Here is a 13,526-nt window from a genome sequence, read left to right on the forward strand (position 1 = left end):
CTGCGCATTCAGGCTGACATATGGGATTCAATCCTCACAGTTTAGACACAGAGCTGTGATCCAACCACTGCAATCCAGCAAGGAGAACTTCTGTGCAAGACTGTACAGACTTATCTTGTCAGAACTCACCCTACAGACATTTGTTACAAAACTCACTTAAGTGGTAAATTACAGGATGAAATTTGGAGTCTGATCCTTGGTTCTTCAGGTCTTGAAGTATAACTTCAAATGTGGAAAAAGTATGATCTTTTCTTGTCTAATATAGTATTACTTCCCACTGGCATTTGGATGTAATCCGTAATAAACATTCAGTTACATCACCATAAACTTTTGGCAAGCAGATCCCTCTTACAAAGGGTCACCTCAGTGTAACAAAAGCAACACATTTCAGTCTTGTAGACAGGATGAAGAGTCCTTATTAGCTATTATTTCACTGCTTTATTTCTTTGCCTGACCGCTTCATTGGCATGACTACTTTAGGTAGAAAATTGAATTCTTAACCAGTAAAAACAATCTGATGCATGAAAATGATAAACATTTGGTTTATTAAATTATTTTTATACTTCTACAAAGAAATTTTCTGATTTCCATTACAGAATTAAATGAAGGAAATTCATTGCTGTCTCTGCAGTTACCTAAATTTAGATACAAAAAGGTTGTAAAAAGACTGCCCTATTCAAGTTACATAAAACAGGCAGAGAACAGACAAGTTCTCTTAGGAATCTTGAGGCTCAGAAATATATAAAGTCCCATTATATAATGAAATTAAGAATTCAGCAATGTGTTGAACAATTGTAAACTGTAACTGCACTAGTGGACCACATTATTCAGCAGTTTCCTTAAAGGTATGAACTGTGAACTGAACAAAAAGTGTAGCTGACACTGCAGACCTCATTTAGTTGTTCTCCCTTTCTCTCCCTACACATCAAAGTTGTGAGATCAGCATTTAAATGATAGGAAGGAAACTTGCCTCCATAAATATCAGAAATTTCTCCATTCCATAGCTATTTATATAAAGTAACTAGCTGTTACGAATCAGTTTCAAGTAAAACAGGTGGCTGAGGCAAAAATAATCAAAATCAGATCATACACAATTTTACTGTAAATACAGTAATTTGAAAGATAAACACATAACCATAGCACTGACAGGATATCAATGCTGCTGTATTATAGACATGATGTGTCAGTAGAAAATTAGGATGTCTATTATCAAAATTGAGGACATTCATTCCAGTCTCTGGTAATCTAATCTTAGTGCAAAACAGATGCTAAGACATATTTAGCAAAAAAGGTGATACATTTAAGGCCAAAAAGTTGTTCAGTCATCACTATCGCTTCCAGATTCACTCAGCTGCAAGTCATTTCCTAGAAGAAAAAGAGTCAACATATTAGTCATTTTAAAGGAAATAATTTTCTTCTTTCATGATACTCCCTTTCCAATTAAGGTTTACAAGAGCTAAAAGCAAACAGGTAAAGGGGGCTGGACTAGATGATCTTTCAAGTCTCTCTTAACACAAACTATTTTATGATAAAAGAATAAGTAGGTACTCACAGTGACAGAACCTTAGAGAGATCACTTTTCTACAATTTTAAAATCTTGGCAAGGAAGCCATTAGCCTATTTGCACAATGGCATTTATTTAACATCACCAGATCACAAAAGACAACACCTAGCTATCTCTGCCACCCACATTTTCATGCTTAACAAGTGGAAAAACTGCTGGTGAATGCAGTTTTATGAAAAACAAGTTGTTGGGTTTTTTTGGAAACACATCTGAATGCTACTCAGCTGTGCTTGAAAACAAAGTGGTGTCTCAATCAAGAAGAGCAGCTCTTTGACATACCACTTAAGGATGTATCAGTGACCTACTATTTCAAACTGGTTTTGGAACAAGTGAGCAAACAAAACATCAAAAGAAATTTTACAAAGCACTTTAATTTGGTGGCTCTCTATATATTTCAAAATGAGGAAGTAAAAAGGCTACACTGTGCTTGCTGTGGATGTCCATAAGCTCGGGGGCTGTGAAGAAGGGAATCTACCCAGGATGACAAATAACTAAGAAGAAATACAGCAGCATGCTCTACACAATCTAATCATATCTAGCAACTTCCCACATGTTTTTAGGAGTCTGTTACAACTGGTATGCTTTTACCCACACCTCCCTTGCCAAACAACCATTACAAAAGAAAAAAAAATCCTCTCAGGCTGTGCAGAAATGGCCTAAAACAAAAGAAAAATCACTGAAACTGAGAAAACTGAGTCAACGCACTATTTTCACATGAAAACCCCACAAGACTTAGATTAGATCTTTTATTCTCAGGCACATAATTTCTGCCAGAACACTGGAGTCTTTAACATGGCTGCATTTAGCCTTCCTTTGTTTTTCACTGTGTCATCAGTAAAGCTTAGAAAGTGGTACATGCTTCTCTGCAAAAACAAAAACACTTTATATAAGAATAGTAAAGATTATTGTTTCAAAAAATGTTTAAAGTATTACTGTAGACGTTTTTTCTTTCCAATTACTGTAGACGTTTTTTCTTTCCAATCCTCTATATAAAGAAAAAATTTGCAGCCATATTATTTTAAGATAAACTTTAAAAGCACTTTAGAAAGAACCAAATCAAGTTATTTGTCAATAATTATTTAGAACAATGGAATATCCTAAAATATCTTTCAAGACAGAGAATAGCGTTGGTAAATTTAACTCATGTATTTATCACTCAAAGGAGAATTACAGTGAATTCTTAGAAATCCCAGCCCTGTTATGCACTAGGTACTTTATGGGAGGACAGGGAGTGTGAACAAGAAGATAACCTTCTAAATGGTGTTTCTGCAGCCTTCAAAAGTTATTTCAACATGGTTAATAGAAATTACACAAACCCTGTAACACCAGCCAAAAATACCAATGCTTGTGAAAACCAGCAGATGGGAAAAGCAAGAACTCCAAGTTCCAGAGTCAAAATTAATATGTTAGGATTTACTTCAGCTAAACTTTCAGCCTCGTTTTTGCAATCCTAGCTCCAAAAAACACCTTCAGAGAGAGGGCAAAATAGCACAATCTAGAGCTGGTGACTTTCAAATGGATTTGGTGCCAAGATAGAAAGCTCATTTAATGAGGACCCTGAAGAAACATCTAGACTATTGTACTTATAAGGCAGCAACAAAGTGAGGGAGAACTGCTGAATTGTTTTCATGGTGCCAGCTGCTTATTAGCAATATTAACTGGGGAAATAGACTACACTGTAAATTACATTTCCTATGTTTTTAAATTGATGAATGTAACACATTCAACTGAATTCTTGCTAGTTATAGGGGACAGGGAAACTCATAGGAGTGATCACTGTTTCACAAATCGTAGTGGTCACACCAACACCAAACTAATACAAAGGAAAATTACAATTTGTCAAAGTAAAACAGCTATGTTTGTACCAGCACTAAGCATCAGAAGAACTGAAGTTGTGCTGAATACTACGTACCTAACACAAGGCCACAGAATAGCCCATCCATGCTGGGTTTTCTTTGGAAGGTTACATAACCCTTGTTGAAGAACAGATTCATTACTGACACCATTTACAAACTTTGTTATAAGGCAAGTTGTGAGCCTATATAATCAGCTTCTCAAGGTAGAAAGGGGAAGAAGCAGTGTTTTGTGAGTGAGGGGCAGTCTTGAGCCCCAGATTCCTGAAGAGGTAGATATGCATCTGACAGAAATATTTAGTTACCATGCTCTAGACACCACCTCCTCCATTTTCCAAGTTCTACAAAATCTCAGCTATATAATTTCTACATGCAACATAAAACACTGCTGTCTAAGCTTCCCCCAACCTTCTCCCTGCACCCAGAAAGTCAAAGAAAAACTTCACTAATTACTTGGTATGGCCCTGATTCTACAGAGGTGCACAAAACTAGTCACAGACATAAGCACACACCTCAAAGCAAGATTAGACAAGCAAGCAGCTTGTGCTGACATTTGTTGATTCAGTATTTTATTTTTGCAAACCTTATTTGAGAATGAAGAAATGACTGTACAAAATCTGACTGAGAACTCTTGCCATTCAAAGAAGAACAATGTGCTATCCATTTAGTTTCTCCAGGTTTCACTCTCCTGCCAAATTCCCTCAGCAACAGAACCAGAGAAGAGCAATCTTGGAAGTAGCTGGTTTGATCTTTAACTAGTGGAGATGTCTTGTAAATGTTAACTGCACTGGAAGTTGGGGATGGAATTATTTTAAGCAGTAACATATTTGTAACCATAATAGAACTAAATGGCAATATCTCAAGAGCTGGGCAAGCTCAGAGGCCTAAGGTTACAGGCAGAGGTTCTACCTGTCAACATGGTTCTCAAGCAACATCAAGCCACCAACTTCCCCTGAAACAGTCATCATGTTGTCATGGTTTAAGCAGCATTTTCTCCCTATGCTGGAACTGGTGGACTTGACCACCTGTACTTGTATTTCTCGCTGGAAGTTCTGCCACCTGAGATTTTGTCACTGTGGGGAAAGCTTAATCAAATTTTCATAACAGTTTTATTTAAAGTGTGGAGAATAGGAGATTGCATTTGTCAGTAAGGGTTGAAATAAGTGGCACTCTAATGTTACACATGATACGCATGAAGACATTGTTCTCTGCAATGACAGTAAAATGAAAGCAGCATTTAGTTCTCTGCACACAAAGTTACAGGACTTTTCACTCTGATCTTATCTGTTAATGCAGTACATGATTAAATATCAATGCAGGTTATTTAAGTATTTAAATACTAGCTAAAAAAAGAAAAAGAACTGTTATTCATGTTATCCACTAAGAGCTGAAATAACAGTAGATCTGCCAGAGTCTAAAATTTCAGTACAACAAGTTTACATATAAATGATAAACCATGATGATCTTAGGCTGCAAACCAGGGTTGATGGAAATCTCTTCAAAGAAGATCTGGCAGCTAAGCAGCTAATTAAAAATGCAACCATTTTGGAAGAGTTATCATAGCTGAATACTCACTTCTATGTCTGAGTACTCCTGATATTTAGGCAGTGAACTAAAGTTTCTGTACCTAGTGGGATTTTCTTTTTTATGTGAGTTTTCCAAGTTTTCCTTTTTTTGAATACATTAAGCATTCAATTCCAGGCTGTGTAGCAACCCCTCTTGAACATCACAGCTACTGTTCAAATTACATTTTTAGTTGCCTGAATGTGTGGAATAAGATAATACCACGTGAAAGCAAATCACCTCCTTCCTTATATGCAAGGGACAGTTTTGCCATGCTGGCCAGTGGAACACTGCCGTGAATAATTGTAACTGACACAGATCAGAATACACTATCTTTTCTGTAGCTCAGAGTATTGCAGCCAAAGTATCCTTTCAAGAAATGTTCTATCCAAGTTCTATCCAAGAAATGATAAGCCTATGTTTAGGGAGTGCACTGTTAGTTCAAGTATTTTCAATACAAAATTACTGTTCTCCAGTCCCAATGTATAGGACTGGGAGGAAGCCAGAACAGTTTAGGAAATATTTTCAACTGCTTCAGCTTTAATTTAATATCTCTCTGAACCACAAAGCTTCTAGCCCAGTGTCTAATTCAGCCTGCTGCTGAACAATCAAACCCTAGCATCACTTCCCACAGTTTTAATTATAACAGAGACATACTTAAAAACAATATGGTTTCCTTTCAGAATCTTGATGTCTGGAATTGGGCACTAAGAAAAGAACAGCCTTTGTACTTACGTAGTGTATTCATCATATGACCACTGCTCTCTTGGGATCTGTTATGACTGGCATCTTTGTCAGGAACAGCCTGTTGTGGTATGGCAGACACAGTGGGCTGAGGCTGCAAATATGGCATCGACATAGGAAGAGAGGGCTTCATTTCCTCATCTTCAGAATCACTAGAACTATTTTCACTACTTGATGAAGAGGACGAAGAACTTTTAGAGTCAGATGAACTGTCAGAGCTGCTCAGCTGGTCCATGATACTAGCTTCTGCTTTTAGCTCTGCAAACAATATGATTTGTTTCTCAGTTTATGTTCAACATAATTGAAATATAAGGAAGAGGGAAAGAAGGAAAAAAAATCAACAGACATCAGGCACATACTACAGCAACTTTAAAAAACCCCAGACCAAACCCACCAAAGCTCTCCAGAACAAAGAAGAGGGCACAAGTGAGTATCCAACCTATCATGTGGTTTTCTATTCTCATAGCTTGAGCACTTTCTCCCTTGCAAGCCAAGTGTTAGAACAAGGGTGACTGTGATCACAAATGCTTAACCCCACATTCCATGGGGTAATGCATCCCACGCAGCCTTTAATTTCTGCAACTAGCAGAAGATATTCTGTGTTTTCCTTAACACCCCAAATATGGCTTTCATTGACTAAAAACTGCAGTTACAATCCACAGATCGGTCACTGCAAGATGTCTGCAGCTGCACCCAAAATGCCTGCCAGCATTACAATCAATACACTTGTTTGGAACATGTGACATTTTGCCCAAAATCAACTTAAGCATGACAAATATCCAAAAGCACAACCCAAAGTTTATACTAGGAAGACTTCTTCAAATCCTTGTTTCATTATAGATTTGGAGGTGCAAATAATGCTGCACAGTATGCATTCCTGACACAAGTTCAATATACAGAGGAAGTTAATATTTCCAGAAGGGTACACATAATAATTGTGCAAAACACGAGTGCTGAGAGAAGTCCAAAACTGACCTCTGAATCATGGTGGAGAGAGGACTTGAGGAGTTATACAGGGTGCTGAAGTTCATAATTATGTAAGATTGTAACCACCTAGACATTTGTTAAGATGGTCTTACAAGCTCTTAAAATACTTCAAAACAGTTTGATATAGCAGACACAATACAGCAAGAAAGAGAGTAGCTCATCTCTCTTCAAATTTACCCAGTACAGAACAGGTTGAAGATGAAAGTCACCAAGATGCAAGACAGTGCAAAGCTTAAGAGAAGAAGGGAGAAGGAATAAAAAGATTAATCTTCAACACAAACTTCCATGGAACAGACTCTAAGTAATCAAAGGCCAGTCTAAAGGAAAGGCATCTGTATCAAAGGTCAGTCTGAAAGTAAATGGTGTTCAGGAAAAATGGCACCTAAAAGAGTGCAGCTATGGCTACAGGGACAAATTAACCCAATGCTAGGAAAGGAAAGAAAGAACAATGAAAGACTGAACTACTCAAACATAAGGAAAAAAAGAAGGGGAGCAGAAAGAAAATAAGAATTGGAAGCATATAAGGATCCTTTTTTTACTAAGGATATGTATAAGAGAACATGATCCACCACACATCTGGAGCTGTAAGACACCTAACTGAAAGACACCACTCAAGTCCTAAGCATTCAATTCCACCTCCTCCTAAGCAATGTCTAATATAAGAAAAATTTTAAGTGAATGGCCAGTGCCAAAACCTGAGAAATAAGATCTCTGCCATGATTTTTGATGTAATTTAATCAGACAGAATTTAAATTAAGTAATTTTAACCAGTGAAGGAAAAGCAGTACATATACTAGAGGATAATGGCAGAAGAGCTTCCCCTCCACCCCAGAAAACAAAGTTAGTAAGAAGTTCCAGGTAGCGTACTTAAGCAGGAATAGTCAGTTACACAACCATGGGATGAAGAATGATTAAGCAGGACACACTTCTGAAGAGTCTGAGGGTTACAATGGATCCCTACACTGTTCTACCACTCCATGCTGTGTGGAAATGACTTGATACTGTTTGGTCTTGTGATACTATAGATGTGATACTCTTTGTTCTTTGTGTATAAAGATGAATAGTGCCTGTAAGGCAGCCTTCTTGCTTACATCAACACTGCTAAAACTTCAGAAGATGTGTTTAGAGACTATAGGAAGTTTTTGGACTCATGGCAAGAAAGCTAAAGGAAATTGACAACAAATCAGGGATTTAGAAAGGAAACTTCTAATGAAAGATTGAACCAACTGGTTTCATTTTGCATAAAGAATGGGAAAGACAGAGCAGTTTGAGTTTGTGAAGGATGCTCAAAAGCAGCACAGTAATCTGCTCTGTACTTGCATGATAAATATGAAAGTAGTAATAGGCTTGCTGTCAGACTATCTATATGGGAAAACTCAAACAGTAAGGAGAGCAAAGCCCTGGAATGGCTTGCCAGCAAGTACAAGGATCTGTCATTGGAAGGTTCTAAGAACTGGTTAAAAGTTACATCAGAAATCTGGCTTTAGCACAGAAAGATGGACTAGATGACTTGATAATCTCTACCATCCTTTTAAATTTTTCAGCATTTTAAATAGTACTCAAAATTGGACTGGCACAACACAAGAGTTTGGTATATTGGCAGTCACTTTGGAGACTTTTGGTGTTTGATACCACCACTCCCCGCAAAAGAACAGACCATGTATAAAAAGCATAATTTTATTTCATGTGCTCAAGTTTTCCTTCCTCTTTGCAACATTAGATGAATTCTAGTACTGTTCTGCAATATAGATTGCTGGTCAGACCTTAAGACCAAAATGGAAATAAAAACCATCTTCATAATGATACATCTTAAAAAAAAAAAATCTGTTTAAAGGAATTCAGAACAACTTAGGAAGCAGATGTCAGTTCCAGTCAATGAAACTGCCACCTGTCAGCATTTCTGTAGCAAATAATTACCACCTGCCATCTTCCTTGTCCTCCCAAAGGAAATAAGGCCTCCTATTAAGTGAAATATGAGTGTCACACCAAACCATTTGAGTCTCTCAAGGAAACAGTACATAGCACTGCTCAAGGGTTGATTTATGCAAGTTTTCAGCTGTCTTTTTCATTAGAACCTCATCTTCCACAAGGCTTTATCTGCTCATTTAAAGTGTATGTTGAGTTGTAAAGTAACATATTTGCTGAGTGCACAGAAAGTAAAAGGAGCAATATCAAAATGGAAGTGACTTGGTTCCAATACCACCAAGCATATACTTGATTAAAGTAGCTGTGGAAGACAGAGTCAAGGAGACAGCAGCAGATCCCTTGGCATTATTAAGCCTAATGGTTCAGCTGTTTTTTTTTACTGTAGCAAGCTACAAATACTGCTTGTTTACCTACTTGAGCCAGAGTGGTCATCTCCATATCAGTGTAAAGTTGCTTACATAATCAGCTTCTAGTGTGAAACTCAAATAACACAAAACAAAACATAAACAACCTACACACACAAGTGCCTCTTAAAAACGAATTGCTTGGTAACAGCAAAATTTCTGAAACTTATGTGCCAGTGGAGCTTACCCCGTTCAATATCATCCATAGGAGAAGGTGGAAACGTTTTATCTTTTGATGGAGAGTTTTTAACATTGTTTGGAACCTTTGTTGCATTTCGCATTTGCTGCTGTTGCTGCTCAATGCGAGACTGGACTTTACTACTTCCTTCAGCTCTGGGTGTAAAAGGAAAAGATTATAAATTACTAGAAGGCAAGAGGCAAGGAAAAAGGCAAGAACAGAGGATATGGTACCATGGAATTATTTCTCATGACTTTTTAAATAGCATCATTTGATTCTTAGGTAAGTTATTACACTAATACACATAATATATTAATATTATGTGTTAAAATGATTTTTATACAGTGCTAATAACTTTATAACACTTTCTCAATTGATTTGTTTTTATACCTTGCTACCCAGGATCACTTAATAAAATTTCTCCTGGAAGTTATTTATGTGGACTTAGCAGCAGAAAAAAATATTTAAAAACTTGGTATGAAAAAAACAAGCTATTGCAATTACAGGGACCTGTCACAAAATTTTCTTTAATTTCCTCATTTACAAACCAGAAGACAGTAGGCAAGCTACTAGCCAAACAGATCTTTTTCTCCCTCTAAACACACCAGAAAATAGTTACTATTTCTTTCAATAACATAACATGTTTTGGTTAACAAAAAAATATATTTCAATTTCTTCTGCAGTCATGACTCAAAAGATGTGAAGTCAGTTTGCTGAGAAAGCAGGGTTTTCACTCCTTTGAGCAAGGCTAGGTACTTTCTAAAATTTTGTTTTCCTAAAAATAGTGATATGTAGTTATATATCTCAGTTTATACTCATTAACATTGATTTTCAAAATTAGTAAATCACCCACCTGGTTTTTTTCACAGTGATGTTGCTACTAAGTTTCTCTAGGCGACATTCTCCAGTATCATGGTTGATAATTAAGATACATTCTTTTAGATAAGGTTTCTTTGAGCCCTTGAACACAGTCACTGGCGGAGTTGAGCCCTATTAAATCAGAAGTCCAGTAAGTGTTACTCCTGTATTGTTTTTCTTAGAAACAGCAATCCTTCAGCGGTGACAAGTTCACTACAAGTGATCATTTCTAGCATTAAAAATGTTATTGGTTAATTCAAATTAGATTCACAGTAGCCATGTCCAAAAGCAGCTGGTGTTTGACTGGAATGGGATTCTACTCACTTAGCTTAGTTTGAAACTGATTAAATGCTTATTTCCCAATATTTCCTTATTTATCTCTAGGATTCCTCTCATCAAATGGGTTTCAGTTCCCATATCAACAGAGCACTAAAGCATGGCAGGTAGTAAATTTTCCCTTTCCAGTCTTTCCTGCTTTAGGACTGCACTAGAGCAATAAATACCAAGGGGAAACTTGCACTGCCAACATACACATGAAACTTTTCTGTGTACGCAACACTTTTGGGTCATCCTATAGCATATTTCCAGTGCAGCAAAGACACTTAAAGTTACAGTGCAGCTGTTTAACATTTGAGTCTTTCGTAATCTTACATTTTTAGAAAATTTGTTTTTCTAGTCTAAAAATCACTCAGGCAGCTCTGAAACAGCACTAAAACTTTATACCCTTCCATAGTCAGGATATATACTCAGGACAACAAAATAAATCATTCCTTTAAGCCCACCACTCTTCAGCCACATCAACTCACCTCAATATTTGGTAGCGTTATTGTCACCTGTTCACCTTTGCCAACTTCAAGGTCACCTTCACAGGACATATCAATAGATGCAGGCTTAAAGTCATCTAAATATAAAAACAAACTAGATTATTTACAGGCTTTTCAGGAATCTTATAAATGCAGGCTCCACTTAATTGCAGTTGGAGGCTATTAAGTAAAAGCCTTTTTTGCTAGTGTATCATCTAGCATTCCCCTGAGCAGATCATTCCATAAGTCAATTGAATTCAAAGTCAAGCTGCTTTTCTCAGGATTCATTATAAGTGTTTAAATCTTTTGGTTAAAATTAGAAGAAATGCCTTTAGGTTTTAATGGATTAGAAAGCTAAACAAACTGTGTTATATTTCAAAAGGTATATTCTCATGTAATTATTTTCAGAAGAATCAATAAATACTTCTTGAAAATGCTGATCCTAAACATGGGAGATGCAGACAAGTGATTGAAAATGCAAACAACATCAACCCTCAATATGAATTTCTCTGTTTCTAACTTTACTGGAACAAGCATGTCAGAACCTGACAAAAACTTGGTGTTTCAGTATAGTTATTTCTGTTAAAAGTGAAATTCCTTCCCAATTTAACGTTGATTTACATTTTCTTTTCTTCAGCATCTAAAGGACTTGTTAAAATAAGTTTTGAGCAAAAGAGGGTATCAATTTCTGGTCCTTTTCAAAACTCCAAGACACTGCAAATGAGCATGTGTTCAGGCATCAGCACGGCAGCTCTGTCACATACCATTACCCACAAAGTATTGTTTCCACCAGAAATATATTGGAAAAGGCTACAGCCAAAACTCTGCTTGTGCCGATTTAGGGAGACAGTGTAGCATCAAGAGGTTCTTCAAAGCCTGCGATAACATCTGCGGGGTTGAGCCCGCCGCTCCAGGTAAGGCAGGGCCAGTCTCGCACCCGGGATGCCGGTGCCCTGCCTCACACTCCGGAGAAGGAGCGGAGGGGACCCATGGGCTGCCACAGGCTCCTCGCCTCACTGTCTGCTCCATCTCACGCTGCTAGTCACCGACGGCGACATTCCTGCAGCTGAGGAGCTTCCCAGTTCCCCAACTCGGCCTGCAGCCACAGGCCAGGCTGCACAGACCACAGCTGGGAAGCACAGCTCCAGCCAGCACACCAACCGGGCAGGAAAACCAGGCTGCAGGAGCTGGTGGGCAGGGCTGTGCGCTCAGGAAGCTTGCAGCTCAGACACAGGTGACAGCCCCTGCTAACCTTGTTTAGGGCAAACCCCTAAATATCCTACAGGAATAAGCATCAGAGCATATTTACTTTTATATATGACCATCAGGCTGTTAACAATTGAGAAAATGAAGATATTGATACTTCCAATCTTAACTTCTGACTAACAGCTGTTTTCCCTTTTACTCAACTGTTTTAAAAAGTCAGGCGTTGGAAGATAGTTCTTCTGTGTGAGCATTTGATAGATCTGATGAATATACCAGTTTCTATGTCTCATTTGTTGGAAAGGAAGAGAGATTTCAAAACAGATTTCAGAATAAATCATCACATTACAAGAGTCAGCATGAAACTCTAAGGGTAGGAGGTACCAGACGGGGTTGTTAGTCCTCTTTAAAATTAGGATAAATTTAAAATTGCAGCATTTGTTTAAATCCATTTGTAGCTTTTTTTCCCCCCCTCTCCTCCACTTCTACAGTTGGAGACAATCTGCCTAAGTGCCGTTCCCTTTGCTCACAGAGAGCACATTACCCATCTTGCACACCGGACACTCTCCAGAGAGCATATGTTCTCTGAATCTTGGGGATATCAGTCTATAAATAACCAGACAACAAAACCAGAAGCTGCAGTCCTAAATTACCAAGGACTATAATCCTGGGAGCATTAGTTTCCTAGCTACCCTCAGAATCTTTGAGCACACACCTCTCTAGATAGTAATTATGTGCTCAGGGAGGGCGTACTGGCTCCGTGATTAACACTACCTGCCTTTAACCTTTGATTGTTGAATTACACGGAACTTCTAAAAACTGAGCGCAAGGAAAGAAGACAGAGCCACAGGTTCATCTTAGCTCGGTTTCCAGCAGAACCACAGGAAGACACTATGGAAAAGGCATAAAAAGCGAAGTTAGTGCCCAGCGGAGAGCGAGGGGCAGCTCTAGGATACAATGGCCGTACGTGCTCCCAGCACCGACCGAGACCTGCACTGCTTCCAAAATCTCGGACCAGCACTCCACGGCACTCAGCGCCCAGCTGCGCCCCAGAATCCCGGGACAGAGGCACCACCGAGAGTGGCCGCAGCCACCCCTCCCTCTTCAGGGGACTGCGGGGGCCGCCGAACCCCTCCTCGACCCCCGCAGCCCCCGAGAGCTGCCCCAACCCTAGCACTCACAGCGGACGGTATGGAAGGCGCAGCGCGGCTGCTTCTCGAAGCTCTCCCCCAGTTTTAGCACCCGCGCCTTGGGGTCGTAGAGCGACGGGACCGCTCCGTTCATCGCGGCAGCGCCTCACACCATGGCGGGCCCTGGGGCCGCCACCGCCGCCCGCACCGAGCATCCCTCACGCCGCCCGGGCCGGCGGGCCCCGCCCCCGCGGGCTCCGATAGGCCGAGACGGGCAGAGCCCCGCCTCCCCCCGGCCGGATTGGCCGGCGGG

At 39.1% G+C, this 13,526-nt stretch overlaps 1 protein-coding gene across 3 annotated transcripts; it reads right to left on the reverse strand.

Annotated features, from left to right (window-relative positions):
- Positions 1-518: 518 nt before the first annotated feature.
- Positions 519-13,450, reverse strand: EAF2 (ELL associated factor 2). 3 transcript variants are annotated; one of them, XM_085584942.1, is made up of 7 exons: positions 13,265-13,450; positions 12,862-12,974; positions 10,884-10,978; positions 10,073-10,209; positions 9,229-9,374; positions 5,716-5,982; positions 519-1,365 (listed from the first exon to the last, which is right to left on the reverse strand). In XM_085584942.1, exons 3-7 carry the CDS (start codon positions 10,950-10,952, stop codon positions 1,319-1,321), a joined length of 666 nt encoding a protein of 221 aa, XP_085441068.1. In that variant the 5' UTR covers positions 10,953-10,978; positions 12,862-12,974; positions 13,265-13,450; the 3' UTR covers positions 519-1,318. The 3 variants fall into 3 exon arrangements, with proteins under 3 accessions (XP_085441068.1, XP_085441067.1, XP_021381768.2); XM_085584941.1 differs by having other exon boundaries at positions 12,858-12,974; XM_021526093.3 differs by lacking the exon at positions 12,862-12,974.
- Between the last annotated feature and the right edge of the window lie 76 nt (positions 13,451-13,526).

Source organism: Lonchura striata, chromosome 7, assembly GCF_050655825.1.
Source record: "Lonchura striata isolate lonStrDom1 chromosome 7, ASM5065582v1, whole genome shotgun sequence".
NCBI lineage: Eukaryota > Metazoa > Chordata > Aves > Passeriformes > Estrildidae > Lonchura > Lonchura striata.